The sequence below is a fragment of the Myotis daubentonii genome, chromosome 5 (genome assembly GCF_963259705.1).
Source record: "Myotis daubentonii chromosome 5, mMyoDau2.1, whole genome shotgun sequence".
NCBI lineage: Eukaryota > Metazoa > Chordata > Mammalia > Chiroptera > Vespertilionidae > Myotis > Myotis daubentonii.
The window spans coordinates 29,134,529-29,157,891 of NC_081844.1; the positions used below are offsets into that span (position 1 = coordinate 29,134,529).

Here is a 23,363-nt window from a genome sequence, read left to right on the forward strand (position 1 = left end):
GTGTCCATGATAGATAAACAAAATAAGGACATGAAATGGAAGAGGCCCTGTGTGAGGTCCCTGGAGGAGTCAGATCCACAGAGTCAAGAACCCACACACTAGCCCTGGCCAGTGAACTCAGTGGTTAGTGTCGGCTCCCACACCAAAGGGTCGTGGGTTCTATTTCCAGTCAAGGGCACGTACTTGGGTTGTCAGTTTGCTCCCCAGCCCCTTTTTGGGTGCACATGGGAGGCAACCAATTGATATGTCTCTCTCACTTTGATGCTTCTCTCTCTTTTTTTATCTTTCTCCCCCTCTCTTTCACTATCTTTAAAAATCAATGGAAAAAATATCCTAAGGTGAGGGTTAACCAAAAAATAACAGTCAACCAAAGGACTTGCATATATGCATATAAGCATAACCCATGGACACAGACAATTGGGGGTGAGGGCATGTGCTGGGTTGGTGGGAATGGCTAGGGAGAGGTCAATGGGGGGAAAGGAGACATATGTAATACTTTCAACAATAAAGAACTTTTAAAAAAAAGATCAATGGGAAAATATCCTTGGGTGAGGATTAACATAAATAAATAAATAAAAATAAATAAATCCAATAATAATCTATACTAATAAAAGGGTAATATGCTAATTAGACCGGACGTCCTTCCAGACAAAGCCACCATGGTAGGGGCTGAGCCAGAGGTGGTTAGGGGCAATCAGGCAGGCAGGCAGGTGAGCGGTTAGGAGCCAGCGGTCCCTGATTGCGAGAGGAATGTCCTGCAGGATCGGGCCTAAACTGGCAGTCGGACATCCCCCAAGGGGCCCCAGATTTGAGAGGGTGCAGGCTGGGCTGAGGGGACCCCCCGCCCCCGTGCAAAAATTTTGTGCACCGGGCCACTAGTAATCTATATATATAAAAGCCTAGAGGCAGAGCTGCCTCAAACAGATTGTCAAACTGCAGCGGGAAGGTTGGGGAGGGTTGGGGAGCAGGAGGGAGGGGGGTAAGAGATCAACTGAAGGACTTGTATGCATGCATATAAGCATAACCAATGGACATAAGACACTGGGGGGTAGGGGAGGCCAGGAGATTGTCAAGGGCGGGGAAAAAAAGGAGACATATGTAATACTCTTTGTAATACTTTAAGCAATAAAACAATAAAAAAAATTAATAATAAAAAAAAGCCTAATATTTTAAGTGTCCGACTATTCGACTGTTCTACCAGTCACTATGACATGCACTGACCACCACGGGGCAGACACGCCGATAAGTAGGTTAGCTTGCTGTTGGGGTCCAGTTGATCAGGACTGGGCAAGATGGGCTGGACACACCCTAGAACCCTCCTTTCCATGTGCACGAACCCGTGCACTGGGCCTCTAGGAATAATAATAAAAGAACCCACACACTACTGGCTGGTTCTAGACAGACCTGCCAAGGGCCAGGTCCCCATTCTAGTAACACCTCCAATAGCTTCCAATGGCAGCCACTGTTGAACTACACAAAGTCTGTGAGAACTAGAAAAAGGGGCCCCGGCAGCATGCAGCCCCAATCCCAAAGGGTATGGCTTAGCTCAGGATGAGTTGCAGTCCCCACTTGCGCCCTCAGCCAGGCAACTTTGCACAGAACACAACTATGTACAGAAACACTGGATTCCCCTTAGGGCTAGAAAATGATAGTTTTCACCATGGCCCATCCCTACCCATCTCACTTTATACCTCTCTCCTTGCTCTCTCCACTTCGGCCACTCTGACCTTATTACTATTTTTGTTGTTGTTGCTAAACCTTACCTGAGGATATTTTTTCCATTGCTTTTCAGAGAGAGTGGGAGGGAGGGATGAAGGGGGGGGGGGGCAGGAAACATCAATGTGAGAGAGATACATCAACTGGTTGCCTTCCAAACACACCCCAAAGTGGGATAAGGAGCAAACCCACAACCCAGGTGCCCTTGACTGGGAATTGAACCAGAGACCCTTTAGTGCACAGGCTGACGCTCTAACCACTGGGAAACACCAGCCAGGGCTTATTACCATTTCTTGATCTCACCACGCTCATTCCTCAGACTTCAATAAAGTGGTTTTAAAAACGGCTAAAAAGGAAATCTGTCCAATGTCTGACTTCATTGCCAGAGAGTCATTCCTTTGGATAAAGTTATTTCTCGTCTACAAACTACAGGCTACTGACGGAACAACTGCTTGCTGACGCCTCGCCTGACGCACACATTTTTCCTCCCTGTGTTTCCTTGACGTATTCCCTTCATGACTCGGGTCAGAGAGGTCTTCCCTGGCCACCCGATCAATAGTGACCACCTACTGCCATCGAGACACCCTCTGGCCTGCTACTCTGCATTGTTTTTCTCCATGGAGCTAACCGGAAGTAAACTCAAGCTGAGGCCACATCTTTACTCAGCTTTTTCTCCTGCCCCTTACTGCTTGGGGGAAAGGGAGGGTGGAGTGGGGCCAGGACAGGAAGGGGGATGCAAATTAATGAGGCCCTCGGGCCATCCTAAGAATTCAGCTGGTGCCCTGGCTATCTGCTCTTAGCTGTGCTCTTCCCAAGTGAAGCAGAGACTGGAGGTAAGCGGTGATGATGCCAATGACTTGAAATCAGCCATGGCGGGTTATTTACACCAGGAAAGTTGGAGAACTCTATGCCAAAGCCCACCGATTCCATCCACGGCTCCCCATCTTCTTCACCTTAAACCTCAAAAAGCTTGACTTCAAGCCTCCCCTCACATTCTGGTCTTTTCAGGAACAGAATGCTGCAGGTGCTGATGCCAAATCAGTGGTGGCCACGAGAGGGCAGCATACAGCTTCAGATTGGTGCCTTGGAGACACAATGGGGAAAGATCTCCGGGAACCCCAAGCCCCAGTCTCAAACATCAGGGAAACAGAGAGTGCTGTGTCTGGAAGGACCGGCTTGCCTCTGAGTCTCTAGTCCCCATAACACGTGATGGGGCCCTCCATGAAAATCCACCACAGGAGGGAAGTGTGGGAGGTGATGACTATGTCTATGGGCTTGGTGGTGACGGTTTCACAAGGAAATGCTTATCTCCAAACTCATCACGATGTGTACATTCAATATGTATAGTGTTTTATATGTCAGTCACACCTCAGTAAACTGGTGTTAAAAAGAAAAACATCTGTCCCATTTTACTTCATGGAAATTCCACCATTTAGATATCTGGCTGTGCGGCTCCGTGGGTTGGGCATCGTCCCGTGCACCAGGAGGTTGCTGGTTTGATTTCTGGTCAAGGGCACTTGTCAGGGTTTCGGGCTTGATCCCCAGTAGAGGGCATTGTGCAGGAGGCAACCAATTGATGTTGCACTCTCTCATCCTGGTTTCTCTTTTCCTCTCCCTCCCTAAAAATCCATAAACTATTCTGGGAGGAAGGAAGGAAGGAAGGAAGGAAGGAAGGAAGGAAGGAAGGAAGGAAGGAAGGAAGGAAGGAAGGAAGGAAGGAAGGGAGGGAGGAAGGAAGGGAGGAAGGGAGGGAGGGAGGGAGGGAGGGAGGGAGGGAGGGAGGGAGGGTAAGGAAGGAGGGAGGGGAGGGAGGGAGGGAGGGAGGGAGGAGGGAAGGAATTTCCACCATTAGAGAGTCATTCCTTGGGATCAAATATTTCTCTCCCAGAAGATACAGGGTACTGACTCAACACCCCACATGGAGGCCCCTGAAAGAGATTAAAGACATTGGAAGAGCCTTCAGACCACAGCAAAGGGCTCTGGGGAGAGCCCCCTCCACCCACAGTATGCCTCTGTGCCTTCTCAACAGTATAAATATGAAGTTACCCCTCCAAGCACAAATATGTGCTTGAGTCTCTGTTTTTAATTCTTTTGGGTATAAATCTAGTAGTGGAATTACAGGATCATATAGGAATTCTGTTTCCTGTCCCATCCCCCAATTGTCAAGTGACAGTAGTATTGTTTGTGGAGCCCTGGCTATATGCCCGCACTGTGCTGGGACCTTTCTCTGCATCAGCTCATCAGAGCCTCTGGCAACTTCCTGCTGTATATGCATTTATCACCCCCATTTTCTAGGAGGGGTAACTGAGGCCTAGGTAGGTCCTGCAACTTTCCCCAAATTACACACCTATTAAGTGGTGGAGCAGGGATTTGAACTCCAGAGGCTCTGCTACTGTACCTTCCTCCCAAATCATGGTGCAGTGGTTGGAGGGGGGAATGGAAGGGCGGTGGGTAAAACCCTCTTTCCAAGAGTGCTGTTCACCCAATAATTATCAAGAGTTAGTGAAATTCCTTGCTTGGTAGTCCCAGAACCTAAACTCAATTAGAGGTTTCATACTGTTTTGATATAAACATCACCATTTGACTATTTCCTACAAGAGAGGAGGAGGCTGGTAGTACCTCACAGTAAGTGCCACGTACATCACCAAAAATCAAAATGAAAAGAAAGCAAACAAACAAAACAGAGGAAACCCCTAAATCTTTGTTACATACTTTGATTATTTTCTGGAAATCAATTCCTAAAATGGCATTGGCTGGTCCAAATGAAACACCTTGCAGACTTCTGATAGTCTCTTCGCCGGCATATTTGCTTGTCAGGATCAGACACCTGCCTGAACCAGTGCAAATCGAAGGTGGTTTATGCAGAGGACACAGGCCTTGGGCAGGTGCGAGCGGAGCAACCTCAGGGCTCTCTGCCGCCGAACTACATGTCTTTCAGTCTAGGGCTCCCCTGGACATGACTCCGCCAATTCCATCAGAATGTTTCACACCCAGTTCTCGGGGAACAGAATCTGCTCGGTGTAGCCAAGCTTAGGAGCGGGCTCCCCGGGGTCAGGGAGCTACAAGCCAGGCAGGAGCAGGGCATCCGGAATTGGTGCCTTCCTAGCACATGGAGTGCATCTTAACAGCGTGAGAACTGAAATGTCGGTAGAGAAAACATAGCCCCCTTTTCCTGTGTAAATGGACTGTCATGCTCGGAGCACAGACTAATCAGGGTTCTTGTGGTTGTGAGTGACAGAAGCCCAGGTCGCACAGGCCTCAGCAGGAGTGTTTGAAAGAATCGTTAGCACCAAGGTGTTCATAGTAACAGCGTCATGTGACTGGAAAGGTCAGGGGCTGGGTCCAAGAAGTCCACAGTGTCACCAGGACCCTCTCTTACCCTCTCCCTGCTCTGCTTTCTCCTGCGATGCAGACAGTCGAAGGCTGACTCCCTCCTGGGTAACGTATGATGGCCGTCAGCAGCTCCTGTCCTTAACCCGCCTCCTTGGCAACCAGGAGGTAGACACCCCTTCCCACCAATTCCAGCCAAAGTTCAAGCGTTGACTCCTATTGGGCACATGACTGAAGTGCTCACCACAGCCAAGGGAAAGGAATGTTCTGGTGGTAGGCCTGGCCCTGGGGCTGGATGGGGGTCAGACCCACCTGACCCACGGCAGTAAGTGAGGAGTGAGTAGGACAGGGGGGACTCCCAGAAGGAAGATCACTGTGCTTTTGCCAAAAGAAGGGGATGGGTGCTGAGCAGGAAACACGAAAAGTGTCACTACAGAAACACACTAGGATTTTGGTGTGTGTTTTTCCAGTAGAGGCGATAGATCATATTGAGTCATCTTGACTTCGTTTTCCTATTTCTCCAAAATGAGAAATCAGAGGTTTTGTGAGTTTGTTGAGAGAAGCAGACGGTCCTGCAGACCTTTCTGTAGGATGGAGAATCCGCTCTCCCTGTGGCCCAGTTCAGGAGTCGCCAGCCACAGTGTTGCTACTGACACTTGAAATGTGTCCAATGGGACCGAGAGACCAGATGTTAAATTTTAATCACTTTTCATTTAAGCAGCCCCATGAGGCTAACAGCCAGTGTAATTGGACAACACAGAACCAAAGCCTGCTAACGTCTCTGGTTGGCGTTGTATAGGAACGTGAGGTCTTTGAGCATCCTGACCTCCGGAAGAGAAACTCCTGCCCTTGTCTGCTGGTGGGATAAGGGAGTTTTTCTGCGAGAGCGAGGGGAGGTCTGCACCCTGTCTACAGGGCTGGCGGGGAATGTGGCGCCTTGTAAATAACTGTAACATCACTGTGACTGTGGAGTCCAGGGCCTTCCTTCTCTCCCTGTTTTACCTGAAAAACCGTTTCTAATGAATGTCAGCCCCTCTTGAGTTTGATAAAATCAGAGGAGAAAGGGATTGGATGAACCCACGATCTTTTCAACTTGGCCGGTTCTGCATGAATGCAGTGTGTTTTCTGCAACAGAGCCACGCCCGGCCCCCTGGTTTACTGTGATAACAGCCTTCCCCCTGCAGCCATTCGCCCCAGCCGGCCAGGAGAGCTGGCCGCAGGAGGGAGAATCCGAGGGCATCCCCAGCAGCTGCAAGGGAACCTGGATTCTCATACAGACAGTGGTCCACCCGATGGCGAAGGTATATCCATGGTCCCCGGGTGAGAGAATGTATTCGGGCCTGAGACAGAGAGTGGGAGGTTGGGCTGAGCAGGGTTGAGAGGACGGTGAGGAAGGGTGACTCCAAGTCAAAAGGTCAGGGACTGAGATGGGGCAGGAGGGGAGAGTCAGTTGCAACAATGTCCCGTGTGATGACCTGGCATCCGGGGGCTCTCCCAGCTCTGGCTTGTGCCAAAGGGTGGCCTTGGTGCCTGGGGCAGAAGCAGGTTACAGAGCAACGTGTTCTCTGAGTAAGGGCGGGTTTTGTTTTTCTCTTTGTCAACACAGGGATGAAAAACTTCTTGCTTAGAGGGACAGGCTAGGTGGCAGATAAGAGCTCTGTAGATGGAAGACGGGTGGCTTAAAACAAGACCACTCTTAGTTCTCCTATTGAGATGGGGTGGGCGGTGTCTCTGTTTTTCCACTTGAATCTAGATGGGCGGGACTGCTTCCTTCGATGAATTCTGGAGGGAGTGACACTCTGTGACTTCTGAGGCTGAAAACATCATCAGCTTCCGTTTATTTGCTGGAACACTCAGGCTTGGAGATCTAAGCTTCCATGTACGAAGTCTGACCAGCGGGAGGTTACCACGCTGGACGGGCTGCATGCTGGAGCTTCAGTGGGGGAACCTGAGAAGAGCTCAGCCTTCCAGGCATCCACAGCGAGGCCCTGACATGAGTGGGGGGGGGGGGGACCTCTGGACCAGCACACCTGCTAGTTGAATGCTCCTGAGTGATCCCTGTCAGCACCACGTAGAACAGAAGACTCACCCAGCTGAGCCCTGCCCGCATTGCTGACCCACAGAACCATGCAATTGAATACAATAGAATCTATACTAAGAAAAGCCTAGGTCAGCAGTTCTCAACCTGTGGGTCGCAACCCCTTTGGGGGTCAAACGACCCTTTCACAAGGGTCGCCTAAGACCATCGGAAAACACATTTATAATTACATATATGTGTTTTTGTGATTAATCACTATGCTTTAATTATGTTCAATTTGTAACAGTGAAATTGGGGTCACCACAACATGAGGAACTGTATTAAAGGGTTGCGGCATTAGGAAGGTTGAGAACCACTGGCCTAGGTGGTTCTCATGCCCTCGCGTGCGACGTCACCACAAGGTGGCCATGCGCACAGTGAGGCCTGGGGGTCCTGCGGCTCTGCACGGGGAGGAGGAGGCCAGTCCTGATGTTTCCACAACCTCACGCAGAGGAGGAGGGTCACAGCAGGGGAAGGCAGTTGTGAATGATGGGGCTGGCAGGGGAGTGGCTAGGGGGTGATCAGGCTGGCAGGCAGAAGTGTTTAGGGGCAATCAGGCAGGCAGGCGAGCAGACATCCCCCGAGGGGTCCCAGATTAGAGAGGGTGCAGGCCGGGCTGAGGGACCACCACCCCCCTGCATGAATTTTGTGCACTGGGCCTCTAGTTAGAATATAATGGCTGCTGTATTCAGCCACTGCATTTGGGAATAGTTTCTTACACAGGGAGATACCTGGAACAATGGGAAAATGGTGTACACAGGCTCTTTTATTAGTAGGCTCTGGATGCCAATCACATAGGCTGAACCAGGAGAGGGTAGTGAGGCGAGACTGGGTATGTAATACTCTTCCTCAAATGACACACTTCCTGCTTGACTTTCAAGGTGATTGATTCATAATGTCAAGTTGATGGACAGACACTGTCAGGTGTCTGGGGCTGGGAGATGGATTGGGGCTGCCAAGTTTTACCACTCCAGCACTCACTGTTCATAGGTCCCATGGCCAGGAGGGAAGAGTCAAAACAAAAAGTATAATTCTGAGCAATAAAAATAAGAGAACAGAGCAAAGGGAGTAGAAGTTTCTCAAACTTAGTTCCAGCCGTATTGTTGGATATTTTTCTTTAAACCTATTTATTTTATTTTATTTTATTTTATTTTACTGACTAAGCTGTTTTTGAAGCCACTCGTACTAATTTCGTCAGGGAAGCAAGGTGCCCAGCTAAAAAAGCCTTCTCACACTCCTGTGTAGCAGGAGTGGTCAGGGCACTGACTGAGGGGACTGAAGAGGACAAGGAGTGGTGCTTGAAGTTGAAAAACAAATTCAGCTGGTGAATGACTCCAAGTGTTTGATTACATTGAGAGATTTATGTGAACAGAAGACAGGCAACTGCTAACTGGGAAAAACAAAATGTTGTAGGCTTGCCCAGCCAGCATGGCTCAGTGGTTGAGCATCGACCTATGAACCAGGAGGTCACGGTTTGATTCCTGGTCAGGGCACCTGCCCAGGTGCAGGCTCGATCCCCAGTAGGGGGTGTGCAGGAGGCAGCCGATCAATGATTCTCTCTTTCAATGGTGTTTCTCTCTCCCTTCCTCTTTGAAATCAATAAAAATATATTTTTTAAAATGTTGTAGCCTCAGTACACAAGGTCTACTTTGTGAACAATATAAATAATCATCATAATATAAACATTGAATAATAATTCAATATTTTAATAGACTTCTTTTTAGAAAAGTCTTAGATTTACAGGAAAATTGATCATATAGTTTAGAGAGTTCCCATGTACCAATACCCAGATTCTCCTATCACTAACATCTTACCTTAATACGGCAAATTTGTTACAATGAACAGACCAATCTTGATGTATGATCATTAAGTAAAGTCTATAGTTTATTTAGCTTTCCTTAGTTTTACCCAATGTCATTTTCTGTTCTGGGAAATCCCCATTACATTTGATTGTTCTGTTTCCTTAGGCTCCTCTTGGGTATGACAATTCCTCAAACTATCCTTGCTTTTGATGACTTCAATAGTCTTGTAGGTCAAGTATTTTGTAGAATGCTCTTCAGTTGGAGTTTGACGTTTCCCTCATTGTTAGATTGGGTTATAGGTGCTTGGGAGGAAGACCACAGAGGTAAAGTGCCATTTTCATCAAATGCATCCAAGGTACATGCTATCAACATGATTTATCACAGTTAATATTGACCTTGATCACCTGATAAAGGTAATTTTGTTGGTTCGGTGTTTTTAAAATATTTTAAAAATATATTTTATTGATTTTTTACAGAGAGGAAGGGAGAGGGATAGAGAGTTAGAAACATCAATGAGAGAGAAACATCGATCAGCTGTGTCCTGCACACCACCTACTGGGGATGTGCTGCAACCAAGATACATGCCCTTGACTGGAATCGAACCTGGGACCTTTGAGTCTGCAGGCCGATGCTCTATCCACTGAGCCAAACCGGTCAGGGCTAAAATATTAAATATAAAGTTAAAATCTATTTCAAAAATTAAGTAGTACCAAAACTATACTTAGAATATGAAATAAGGAAGTTTGTATGTGCGTAGCATGTGGAGCAGGTGAGGGTAGGACTAAAGAAAGATAAATCTTTACCTTCCATACTTGAGAGACAATAGATATATGAATGGGGGGGGGGTATAGAAATAACTAAATAATTTATATATTTGTTAATCCTCACCCAAGGATATTCTCCATTGCTTTTTCAGAGAGAGTAGAAGAGAGAGGGAAAGACAGAGGGAAACATTGATGTGAGAGAAACACATTGATTGGTTGCCTCCTGCATGAGCCCTGACCAGGGCCTGGGCCGGGGAGGATGAGCCCTGACCAGGGTCCTTGACCTGAATCGAACCTGGGACCCTTTGGTCCACAGGCTGACGCTCTATCCACTGAGCCAAACTGGCCAGGGCCTAAATAAATATTTTATTTAATAAAATAGAGATAATACATAGGGGAAAGAGACCGTTAAGAGAGTTAAAGTGATTGCTCTAGGGAAGTAAGAGTTCCTAATCTGCTGGAGATTTCTGGGAAAGACTTCGTTCCCTTCCTCCTGCCCGGCACACAGATGTGGTTAATAACCTGAGGCGCTGCAACAGCCATTTTGTGGTCATGAGGGAAAAGCCAAGGGAGAACTATCTGACCTAATGCTGCTGAGCGTGGAGTTGGGAAGAGTTGCAGCGTACAGCATTATATAGCAGTTCCGCCATGCTGACACAATAGACTAACCACAGAACATAAATAACAGCAGAATGTATACAATAATTAGGAAGTGATGAGCATTATGCATTTATTACCTGTTTGTAATTTAACCTATTCAAGTATGAGATTATATAATGTAAAATCTTTGCTGTGTTTAATAACCAGCATGCGGAACTCCTGAACATTTTACAGCTTTCATCACCACTGGGCGCTACCTCCAGCATCCCACTGACTTTGAGGAAGTCTCAAGAAGGAGGAAAGGAGGAAATGCATTAAATAATTACCCCGCTCCCTCCCTCCCTTCCACTCTCTGAAAATCAATGGAAAACATATTCTCGGGTGAAGATTAATTTTAAAAAAAGAAAAGGTGGTGCAGCTTCTTCCGTGTGAGCTGGAACACACCTGAAAGCCTTCAGCTTCCATACATGCAGCCTGGCCTCCCTGTTACCAACACGCTATGAGCAACCCCCAATGAGCCTGGACTCCATGATGAGACAGAGAGAGAGAGAGAGAGAGAGAGAGAGAGAGAGAGAGAGAGAGACCGGGTCAGCACCCAGCTGCCCCCACCCCCACCCCTGCCCCGCTCCAGCTCCACGTGACTACAACCGCACAGGAGACTAAGCTCCAACCACACATCTGAGGCCTTCCCGGGGCCTTGGGGTCACTAAAAGCCAATGGATCTCCGAGAAGGAGGTCAGTGAGGTCTTCAGAAAGACGCTGCTGGGAACGGGAAGGAAGGGGCACCGTGCTACATGCCGGCAGAAAGTCTGTCACCTGCAGTAACCCGGAGAAGAAGAAATGAATGTAACGAGCTCAGTGATATAGCAGAATACTGAGAGTGTCCACTGGCTTCTTCTTGCTGCCTCTGATAAAATGCAAATGGAGAGGACTTATGAACAAACAATGAAATATCAAGGAGCCAGGACCTGCTGGGCTCACCAACTGAACTGTGTCTCCCTGCCAGCTACTCCAGATGGCAAAAAATTCTCCAACCGAGAGATCGCAGGCTTTTATTATCTGAGTCCAGGACCAGCTATAAAGCCACAGTAATCGAGACAGAGTGGTAATGGTGAAAGAGGAGACACAGATCGATGAAACAGAATAGACAGTCCAGAAATAGACCCACGCATCTATGGCCAATCGATTCTCAACCAAGGTACAAAGGCAATTCTATAGAGAATCGTCTTTTTCAACAAATCGTGCTGGAAAATTGGACATCTGTATGTGAAACAAAACCCCCAGTCCTTGTCGGGGCGCTGCCTCTGGAAAAGTCCAACCTAAGACAGTGGCCATATAATGTATCACCCAACCAGGATGCTCTGGAGAAGGAAAAGGGGTGCAAATGACCACCCCAGGGCAACCCAGGGGTAGAGTCATTCCACCCAGCCTTCAAGGAAAGACAGCCTGAGTGGGAGGTGGAAGCCACAGAGGAACCACAGGTGAGGCAGAAGCAATGACATCGCAGCAGGTGGCAGGGTGACAGACGATCAGCACCAGGTCCCAGTGGCCTCCCCAACACCCCAGGGCCACAGCCCCTGGGATGTCAACGTGATCTTGGGGAGAACTGACTAAGGAGACCCAGGCTCAACTGAAACAAAGTGTTGACCTCCCGGCAGAATCAGAGGGGCTCCAACTAGCAATCAAGTTCCGTTACAGAAAAAGCAAACGCGCGTTACATTTTGGGATCCAGAGTCTGTGAGGGTCAAATGCTTTTCTGCTACCTAGGCGTCCGTTTCCTACTTCAGGTCTTTTTTTTTTTTTTTTAATATATTTTTATTGATTTCAGAGAGAAGGAGAGAGAGATAGAAACATCAATGATGAGAGGGAATCATTGATTGGCTGCCTCCTGCACATTGGACCGAGCCCGAAACCCAGGCATGAGCCCTTGACCAGAATCGAACCTGGGACCCTTTGGTCCGCAGACCGATGCTCTATCCACTGAGCCAAACTGGCCAGGGCCTTCAGGTCTTATTTTAAATGGCAGAGAAGGGTGGTAAGGCAGGAAGGCAGGGTTCAGTGGGTGGGTCTGTCTGTGCCCCAGCATCCCTTCCCCCTTCCCCTTCTTCCCCTGCAGGGCCCCTGAACAACACCAGTCCCTCCATTCATCATTTTATTCAAAGCGGTTGCCTTGAGCCCCACCTTCCCGAGGAGACCCCAGGGGAAATCAGTGTGTTATAAATTAACCATGGCCGGGCATCGCCCCAGAAGCCCCGTCAACTGGACGCAGGCCCTCGTAGTCCATCTCGGATTCTCCGCCCGCTGGGACCTGTCACAGCCCCTGGCCACGCAGCCTGCTCGTCTTGGACGCACAGCCTGCAGCTTCTCGCCTCCTGCCGGTGTGCCAGAGCTAGCAGTACTCAGAATAATCCTCCTCCACATAGTTAGAGGGGAACCAGCCAATCTGGAAAGAGACGAAGAAGGGGTCAGGCAGCCCGTACACGATTCCTCCTGCGGTTCTTCGGCTCAGCAGGCAGGTTTCCTCCCACCTCAGGGCCTTTGCACCTGCCATACCTTCCTGCCCAGAAAATACACCCCTCAGACACACACACAGCTGACCACCCCCCCCCACCCCACACACACACACACACCGTTCTCTACTCACACAGTACCTTACCAGTAAGGACTTCCTGTTTAAAACTGCAAACCCCACTCACCCCAACATTCAGCCCTTTTTCCACTGTAGTTTCTCCACAGTACTTATTTCCATCTAGTGATTGTTTGTTATTATTTATGGACTTGTTACCTGTCTCTCCCACAAACACACACACACACACACACACACACACACACACACACACACACTCTACAATATAAACTCCATAAGGCAGAGATTCTTGTGTCTTATTCACCACTGAGTGCCAAGAGCCTAGAATAGTTCCTGGCACACAGTATACACTTAAAGAATATTTATTGAAAGGATGCATGGTTGGGTGAATGGATGGATGGATGCAGAGATGGAATGATGGATGGATGCCAGGGTGGATGGATAAATGCTTTACAGCTTAGACCTTCCTAAACACCCCCCAAAGGCTCTCTCAAACCCTAATTGTCTTCAACTACACTCTTCACCTAAGCAATATTCCAGGTCACTTTTTCACATGTTTCCCCTCAGGAGACCATAAGCTCCTAACCCATTCTTTGTCTTTATTCAACAATTGTTTCTGAGAAACCATTACAAGGGAAGCAGCACTCTAGAGGTTAGGGATTCATCAACAGATGGAATAAAGACTCTCTGCCTTTGTAAAACAAACATAGAAACCAGGCAGAAACAAACATTTTTGAGAAAGCTTGAGGTCCCTCCTGACAGTCTGAATTCAGACAGGCGAAAAAGTACAAAGGGAAAAAGTGGTTAATCCCAGCTCTGCCTCTTCATGCACTCAATATTTTGTTGAGCACCTACTGTGTGCCAGGCACTGGTGATACTACAGTGAACAAGAGACAAAAACCCCTCAGCGGTCAGCTTGGCCTCCTATAAGCTGTCCTGACCTGTGCCCCTTAGGGCTTTCACGCTGCCCGGCGATTCCCCATCACAATGTTGGCCACTCAGCACTGCAACTCCTTGATTACAGGTTTGTCCTCTTCACTAGACTATGAGTTTCATGAGGGCAGGGATTGTACTGTGCTCATTTTTGTCTCCCAGGCACTCAGCAGGTCTGGCACATAGTAGGTGCTCAATAAGTAAATGCGAGTTGCATCAATGAATGAAACCTCTATGTCCCCCGCTCCCCTTAACCAGGTAAGGCCTCCCATGAGCTACTCCCCAGCTGCTCCAGCCCATAATTCCAGTACAGCTTCACTGAGGCCAGGATGCCTGAGATGCCAAGTTCCGCCCTGACTCACCCGGCCATAGATCTCCCCTCGCCACCAGCCTTGTTGCCCCTTCTTGTTAAGGATCTTGACAATGTCACCCTCCTTGAGGTTCAGCTCGGATCGGTCCCTGGCGCAGAAGTCGTAGCGGACTTTGGCTGTGCCAAAATACTTGGTGCTTCCCGCTGTGTAGGGGAGAGCAGAGGTGGTAAGAAGCCGTGGGCAGACACCGGCCCAGCATCCAGGCGCAGTGGGAGGACAATGCCCCCAAGAGGGTAACACTAGGATGAAGGGTCCTTCAACGGGTCTCTGTACAGTGCTGGGTGCCCCGTGCTCCTAGGGGACACCGTTGTACTCCCAAAATCATCCTTGCAGCCCCACCAGCGTCCAAATTTAGAAAGTAATACCATAATAATTTTTAAGATGGTTTGTATATATTTATAGTAAAGGAAGCAGAGAAATGATGTGGAAAAAATCATTTTAAGGTATTAAATATTAATTATTTTAAGAAAGACCAAGAGTCAGAAAAGTGGAAATGGGAGAAAGATAAGCAGGGGGTAAAAGACACAGAGACCTTTTCATAGGACAATGTAAGTGATACTGTAATTAATTTGTCGTATTTCTGCAAATATGATAAGATTGGACACCCATATCTATGCCAGTACAAATTAGTAACATGCAGGCAGACAGAAACATTTATTCGATTTAGTGATGTGAACAGAAATAATTTTTGTCTTGGCGTCCTCATGTTACCTTGTTTTGCTTTTTCAGTCATAAAATAGTTTAATGATAATTACTTTTTAAATATCTTTAAAAAAACCATTTAAGACATAAAAAAAAATTCAGACACTATACAACCCATATGACTTTTCTGAAAACAAAATTTGACTCAGGAAAACAAAATTTGACTCAAAATAAGAAATTTAAAAAATAAAGAAAAACATCAGAAACAAGAAATACAGGGTCTAAGTAATTCTTGATTCTGTTTTTACAAGTCAAATTCAATTGTTATGCAAGGATTCATAAATATATGTCATAATTATTTTAAATTATAGGAAACTATATCCAACATTCCAGATAATTTCAACAAATCCAGTGGGTAAGAGGTGCAAAGGAAAAGGGAAGTTAGGGTGCACTACAGGAGTCACCTTTTTGTAGGAGAAGGCTATAGATACCAATAAATCCTTGATATTGTTACAAAAATATAGGCTTAACAGGTACAGGTGAGGACCCTGCTGGTGCCCAGTGTCCTCATCTTCCCCAATATAAAGACATAACCCCTGACCCACCTATGCAAACCACTCCAGAGCAAAGGGGCGGGCAGGAGTAGGAAGGTTCCCTGATTCACAGATAGGACCTCCCCACGCCCACTGGAAGGAATGTCCATGGTATCCCCCAGCCTTCTCTCCACGATGTGAAGGAGCTGGGGCTCCAGGCCCCCAGCCTGGTGCATCCTACCTGTCGGTTTGCTTATGGCTCTCCTCTCGGGCTCCTTGAAAGGGAACTGCAGGGTGGTGTCCAGCGACTTGAAGCAATCCTTCAGGGAGTTCTGCTGGTAAAACTCCACCAGCTCCTGGCAGGGGGGCAGCAGGACAGATGCTATTCCAGCAGGCCCGCCCCTGAGGGGGCAGCCCGGGAAGGAGACACATCCAACTCCTCCTATGAAGCAGGGGGCCTCCCTGGCAAGTGACTCCTCGAATAATCCCCGTGATGGGAAGCTCATTCCATTTCTGCACAGCCAGGGCCATTTTATGGGGGAGAGACCACATTGCCTGCAGCCGGTTCCTCTAATAACCAATTTGCTTCATGACACATTTACACAATAATCAACCTGCCTAACGACCACCTCACCAAAATCAAACCGGACCCCCATGCGGGTGCCAGGAGCCTTATTTTTGTAATTAATTATAATAATAATTAAGCACCTAATATGTGCTGGCCAGAGTGCAACCATACGTCATCAAAATCTCCTAATCATCCCGAGGGGAGTATGTTCGTGGTACCAAGAGTTTTATAAATGGTGGAAATGAGACACAGAGAAGCCAAGTGCCTTGGCCAGGGTCCCATGGCCGGAAGAGCGTGGATCCAGAACTCAGCCTCTGGGGAGGCGGCGGAATAGAGCCGCTAAGTGCTGGCTTCTGAAATATGACTGCTCTGAATTCAAGTCCCAGATGTATTGCCCTTAGGAGCATTTATTACACAAATGCTCAAGCTGATGCTAATAACAGGGCTATTCTGTAAAAGGACATGTTTGCGTTTTAGAGTTCTAGATTCCCAAGCTGCCCATGTGGACCCTGAGAAAGAAGATCTCTATTAAGAAGGGCTCCTGGCCCGGCTGGAGTGGCTCAGTTGGTCAAGCAGCGGAGTCCCATGAACCGAAAGGTTTCGGGTTCAATTCCTGGTCAGGGCACATGCTCAGTCAGGTGATCATGAAACCGATTAGGCAGAGCTAAATCTTCAAGTCTGACAGAAACCTGTCCCTTCAAGTCCGCAGGGACCCTGCTCGTCTCAGTGTCACCCATCAGTGAAACGGGAACTCAGAGAGTGAGTTCTGAGGGCATTCACTGATGGCCTGTCTGTAACCTGTGTGGCACTCAGTAAGTGCTCTGTCAATGCTCACTGCTGTTACTTAGGACTATGATTACCACCCCCATCATCACTATTGGTCATGAGGGGATTGCCTTTAAGGCCAATTGATCCAAAGTGCCCTTGGAGGGACCCTTGTGAATATGGATAAGAGGGAGGCCGTCCCAAGATGGAGCCTCAGGAAGGGTCCTGCCTGCATTCTGGAAAACTGGAGTTAGGGGAAGATCGGCCCTTACCGCCAGCCCCCGGAAGGCCTTCTTTTCTGTGATCCGGTACAGTCCTTCCGCTGTCATGATTTTAATGTGCTTGACCTCAACATTGTACCTGGAAGCAGGGAGAGAGTGGGCGAGATGGTCATTGAGCCCTGAGGCTGGGGACCCAGGCCCATACTCAGCCAAGCCTCAGCCCCAGGCTGTACCCCAAACCATGGGAAAAGCAGTGTCGGCTGCTTCAGGGAGGGGGCGACCACTGGAGCCCAAGACTGAAGCTGCCTCCTGCTGCTGCACCAACTGGTCCCTTCCCTCGGGCCTTTTCTGCTCTAACTTCCTTTCTTCCTCTAAGGCTCCAGATCTTCCTAAGATAACAGGAGTCATCTTCCTGGACTCACAGAGTTGTTGAGAAGTCAGGTCTTACCAAGAAAGGAATGTTCTAGAACAGTGATTTTCAACCCGTGTGACGCAAGAATTTTTAAAACAGGCAATACCTGACTCTTTAGCCAGGGCACTGACCTCTTTTCCATCAGATTGTTAAATTTAAAAATGACAACACAACAGCCATCCAGTGTGAATAAATCAAAATTAAACTTTTTTTTTTGTAAGATTGGCCAAAAAATGTATTTTTTGGTGTGCCACAGAATTTGGGTAATTAGTTTATGTGCCACACGATGAAGAAGGTTGAAAATCGCTGGTCCACAGTAGATAGGACGAGACCTACGGTGTCTAGCTTAAACCACACGGCAGACCACAGAGCAGTGAGGACGGGGAAGAGATGGTCACTTCGGCCAGTTTGGAGAACTAGAAAACCAAACCTCCTCCCACACAGAAAACCCCTAGAAATGCCGAGGAGAAAAGTGCTGAGTTCTCAAAGGAAAAGGGAAATGCCCAGATGCCAGAAATGAGGACAAAACTAAACACGAAGCAGTAAACTAAGCAGTAAGCATGAACTGCGACCCTAAGGAGTTTGCTCATCTTGGGAACCAGGAAGTTTATGTCTCATTGATCACAGAGACACGAGAAGAGTTACGGGGTCCCTCCAGGTGGCGAGTTGGCCTGAGACCCGCCCATACCCTGTAAGGCTGGACTGTCAAGAAGCTTCGCCTTCAGGAAAAGGGGGGGAAAGGGGGCGCTAGAAAACGCCACCCATCAGCGCAGCCAGGATGATAAACATCTTTGTCTGTCTCAGCCCCCAAACAGAAAGCCACCCTTGGGAATTCACAGCCTCAGCCTGCCCTCAACAAGGTCTGCGTGTCAACCAAGGAGCGGTTCAGACTGACATAACAAAAGGCTTTCATTTAAGCAGAAATTTGCAGCCCTGGAGACACAGGTTTTTCAGGTATCAACCAAAATTGTGTTCCAGAGTAGAACAAACAAAGGCAAGGTCTGTCAAGGCAAAATCCCCAAAGTGTCATTCTTCCTTTCCTGCAAATGAAGAGCCGCTGGCCGAGTTACCAGAGCTTCGTTAGTTTAAATATGCAACCGAGAGGGGTGAGAACTACTAGGAGGAGGTTGGGTCTAAATGCGTCCAGGCCGCAGTTGTTTCGGGATGTTCGTGACTCAGCCTTGAGCTCAGTTTAGCAACACGTTAGCAGCTCAGGAGCAGCTCTGAGAACAGCGTCCAAGACCTGCAGAGGCCCCCCTTCCCTAAGAGCCTCCCCCTCTATCTTGAGTCTTAGCCATGACCATTCCATTTCTTGTGTCCATCACCAGGAGTTTGAACTTGAACTGCCTGTGGTAGTCTGAGAAAACTAAGGAATCAACCTAAAGGAAAATGAACCTGCTCGGGGGTCCCACACAAACAAATGCAAAATCTCTGGCGATCCCGGCAGCAAAGGACTCCCACAGGGCAGGCCCCGTTTAAGATCGAGACACAACTACAAACCCTACGAGGAAGTGAGTCACCCTGAGCGGGCAGCTGCCCTCCGCAACCAGAGAAGCACGAGAGACAGGGTGTGTATGTGTGTGTGTGTGTGTGTGTGTGTGTGTGAGAGAGAGAGAGAGAGAGAGAGAGAGAGAGAGAGAGAGAGAGAGAGAGATTCCGGTTCAGGTGACGTCCTTGCTCTGCCTCTTCCTAGGGGGTGCTCGGTGCCTTTTGGAACCTCCCTAGGAAACATCTCGTCCTTGTGGGTTGTCAGTCATTTAAAGGAAATACATTTGTTTAAACGCACTCAGACCCCAGGGGTTGAATACAAGGTGGCTATTGGCGCTCTGCCACCCGGGAGCACAGCGGTGCCTTTCTCTTTCCCATCTCCTCCCTGCCCCAGGCTCGTTACCCTCAGCTTCCTCACTCCAAGCTCCAAGGGCATTCCTTGACCTCTATGGCTTGTTTCCTAAGCCCATCTCTTCTAGGAATTACTTTTTCTACCTCTGTAATTTGCCATATAAATGTTCTGTTACAAAAGAGAAAGGAAGGAAGGAAGGAAGGAAGGAAGATGGAAGGAAGGAAGGAAGGAAGGAAGGAAGGAAGGAAGGAAGGAAGAAGAAAGAAAGAAAGAAAGAAAGAAAGAAAGAAAGAAAGAAAGAAAGAAAGAAAGAAAGAAAGAAAGAAAGAAAGAAAGAAAGAAAGGAGGGAGGGAGGGAGGGAAGGGAGGGAGGAAGGAAGGAAGGAAGGAAGGAAGGAAGGAAGGAAGGAAGGAAGGAAGGAAGGAGGGAAGGAGGGAGGGAGGAAGAAAGAAAGAAAGAAAGAAAGAAAGAAAGAAAGAAAGAAAGAAAGAAAGGAAGGAAGGGAGGGAGGAAGGAAGGAGGGAGGGAGGGAGGGAGGGAAGGAGGGAGGGAGGGAGGAAGAAGGAAAGAAAGAAAGAAAGAAAGAAAGAAAGAAAGAAAGAAAGAAAGAAAGAAAGAAAGAAAGAAAAGATGGCAATCGTGGCTGTACACTCCCTTCCTCCCAGCCACTTGCGTCACCCAGGCCACAGGGGGAGGTGGGTCAGGGAGGGGGGTATTACTTAATGCTGATGGCGAACTCCGCTGCGTCCTTCACCCGCTGCCGCACCAAGAAGGTCCCGTCCGAGCGGTTGGTGAGGATGCTTTCTGCTCCGGCGCGCTCCATGGGGCCAGCGTACCTGCCACACCAAGGAGAGAGGTCTGCACAGCCCCCATATGGCTACATGGGGTCACGTTTTCTCCTAACCCTTGTGACTTTTTTTAAGTTGGTGACAGCCCAAGTCCAACCGCTCTTAGACACCAAAACAAGTCCGGAGGAGGCCGTGGCCAGGGTCCAGAAGTGGGCAATTTAAAGGGTGGGGGGTGGGGTGGGTCAACAAATTCTGCCATCAAGATAAATAATAACTAGTAGTACTTCGCATTGTTGAACAAAATTGAAGAAGCCACAAAGAAATGGGAAGATACTCCATGTTCATGGATTGGAACCATCAACTTAGTTAAAATGGCCATTTTACTTAAAGCAATATACTGAGTTAATGCCATCCTCATCAAAACCCCAATGGCGTTTTTTTTCAGAAATAGAACAAAAAATTATCAAATTTGTATAGAACCACCAACGACCCCAAATAGCCAAAGCGATCCTGAGAAAAAAAGAACGAAGCCAGGGGTATCAGCCCCCCTGACTTCAAAGTCTACTACACAGCTACAACAATCAAAACAGTGTACTGGCAGGAAAACAGACACACGGACCGGTGGAACAAAACTGAGAGCCCAGAAATAACCAACACGTATATGGGCAACTAATTTTTGACAAAGGAGTCAAAAACGCATAACAGAGAAAAGAAAGCCACTCAATAAATGATGCTGGGAAAATTGGGAAGCCGTGGAACTAGACTGCTATTTGACACCATTCACAAAAATTAACTTAAAATGGATTAAAGGCTTAAATATAAGACTTAAAACATTGAAACCACAAAGAAGAAAACACAGGTACTACACTTAATAGACCTTGGTCTCAGAGAGAATTCTATGAACTTGACCTTAGAGGCAAGGGAAGGAAAAGCAAAAATAAAACGTTTCTGCACAGCAGAAGAAACCATCAACATAACATAAAGGCAGCCCAGCCAGCATGGCTGAGCGTTGACCCATGAACCAGGAGGTCACGGTATGATTTTGGGTCAGGGCACATGCCTGGGTTTTGGGCTCGATCTCCAGTGTGGAGGCATGCAGGAGGCAGCCAATCAATGATTCTCTCTCATCACTGATGTTTCTCTCTCTCTCCTTCCCTCTGAAATCAATAAAAGATATATATATAGATATAGATATATTTATTTATTTTAAAAATTATACACTTAAAACTTAGATAATGTTATTCACCAAGGCCACTTCAATAAATTTAATCTATTATGTACTAATTTTTAAAAGTAGTATTTTAATGTAAGGTTTTTAAAACTCAAGAAGACTACAAAAGCAGCCATAAAAAGGAGCAGAGTCCTGACACTAGTTACAACATGGATGAACCTTGAACACATGACGCTCAGTGAGAGAAGCCACACACCAAAGGCCACACAGGGTGTGACTCCATTCATGTGAAAAGTCCAGAACAGGCACATCCAGAGACAGGAAGTGGGTTAGTGGTGGCCAGGGGTTGAGAAGGGAAGAGAGGTAACTGCTAATGGGGGCAGGGTTTTTTTTAGGGGGAATGAAGATGTTTTCCAGCAAGAAAGAAATGATATACATACATCACTGTGAATGCACTAAAGTGCCATCCTTCCTATATAATAAAAGGCCAATATGCAAATTGTCCCCTCGACCAGGAGTTCAACTGGGTCAGCCCCCCCCCATCACCCTCCCCCACCACCCTGATCGGGGGCAAGGCTGGCCTGCCAACCTGGCTGACCCCACCCATGCATGAATTCATGCACAGTGCCTCTAGTTGAATATAATTGTCAATATGGGTATATTTATATTGTAAATGTAAATATATAATAAGTATATTAATTATAGATTATATACAATTATAAATAATATATAAATGTGGATATGAATATATTTATGCTATAAATGTGAATCTGTAACATAAATAATATGGTAATTATAGATAATATAAACTAGATAATAAATGTGAATATGTAACAAATGTTAATTACAGATATATAAATGAGTATTAATGTATACTATAAATATAAACATAACATAAACAATGCATAAATAAGTAGAACAATTATTAATTCTAGATAATATATAATTATAAATATGTAGTAATAAATTTAAACATGAATATAAATTATACTTAAAATGGTCAAATTTTTTTAATCTTCACCCAAGGATATTTTTCCATTGATTTTTAGAGAGAGTGGAAGGGTGGGGGAGAGACAGAGAGAAAGAAACGTCAATGTGAGAAAGACATATTGATGGGTTGCCTCCCACCTGCGCCCCAACCAAGATTGGGGATCTGGGGATTAAGACCGAATCGACCTGGGGACCCTTCAGTCTCTGGGTCGATGCTGTATCTTCTGAGCCAAACCGGCTAGGGCTTAACATGGTTAATTTTATGTTATGTGAATTTCACCTCAATTTTAAAAATGAATTTGGCCCTGGCCAGGTATCTCATTGGTTAGAGTGTCATCCTGATACACTAAGATTGTGGGTTCAATCCCTGGTCAGGGCACATACAAGAAGCAACCAATGAATGCATAAATAAGTGGAACAACAAATCGATGTTTCTCTCTCTCTCAAATCAATCAATAAATAAAAATTTTAAAAATGACTGCAGCCCTGGCCAGTGCGGTTCAGTTGGTTGAGCATCATCCTGTACACCAGAAGGCTGCCAGTTCGATTCTGGTCAGGGCACAAGCCCAGTTTGTGGGTTCTATCCCCAGTTGGGGTGCGTGCCGGAGGCAACTGATCAATGTTTCCCTCTCACATCGATGCTTATCTCTCTCTCTGCCTCTCTGCCTCTCTGAAATCAATAAAAGCATATATTTTTTAAATGAGTGCAAAAAAACCCCATGATGAGCAAAATGTCAACATTTTAAATAAACACACGGTCTGATTCTGCACTTGCCTGATTCAACACAGTTCACCTCTTCCTACTCCCAGCCCTGTCATACCCTATCTGTATTTACAACTTTGATGTCTTGCTCATCTGGGATATTTTTTTGCCTTGATCTTAATTTTTTCAAATGTTACATTAAAATGTTGTGGACCTCAATGCCTGAGGTTTTTGGTGCCCCCTTCGATTTTTCACCCACAGTGATGCCTCACTCTCCTCACCCCATTTTCCGCTCTGGTGACCACTTCCCGGCAGGGGTGGGCAGAGTGAGCACAGCCTGGAGAGACTGTGGTTGGAATCCTGGCTTTGCCCCCTAGATGCTCCGTGACCTCAGGAACTGGTTTTTCCACTCTGAGCCCCGAATTCCTCTTCTAGAAAGAGGGTGAGAAGCCCACCCGCCACAGAGGAACACTTCTGGCAAATGGCGAGAATGCAGTCGAAGCACCTCATATATGAAATGCACAAGGTTGTTCTATGCCCGTTGTGTCA

At 47.1% G+C, this 23,363-nt stretch overlaps 1 protein-coding gene across 1 annotated transcript in view; it reads right to left on the reverse strand.

Moving 5' to 3' along the window:
- Window positions 1-12,424: 12,424 nt before the first annotated feature.
- Window positions 12,425-23,363, reverse strand: part of VAV1 (vav guanine nucleotide exchange factor 1) — a 57,801-nt gene continuing 46,862 nt past the window's right edge. Inside the window, exons 23-27 of the mRNA XM_059696928.1 lie at window positions 19,882-19,998; window positions 16,961-17,048; window positions 15,597-15,711; window positions 14,172-14,323; window positions 12,425-12,732 (exon numbers count right to left, since the gene is read on the reverse strand). Of these exons, the coding sequence (XP_059552911.1) occupies window positions 12,679-12,732; window positions 14,172-14,323; window positions 15,597-15,711; window positions 16,961-17,048; window positions 19,882-19,998 (526 nt within the window). The 3' untranslated portion in view covers window positions 12,425-12,678. The remainder of the gene's footprint in view (window positions 12,733-14,171; window positions 14,324-15,596; window positions 15,712-16,960; window positions 17,049-19,881; window positions 19,999-23,363) is intronic.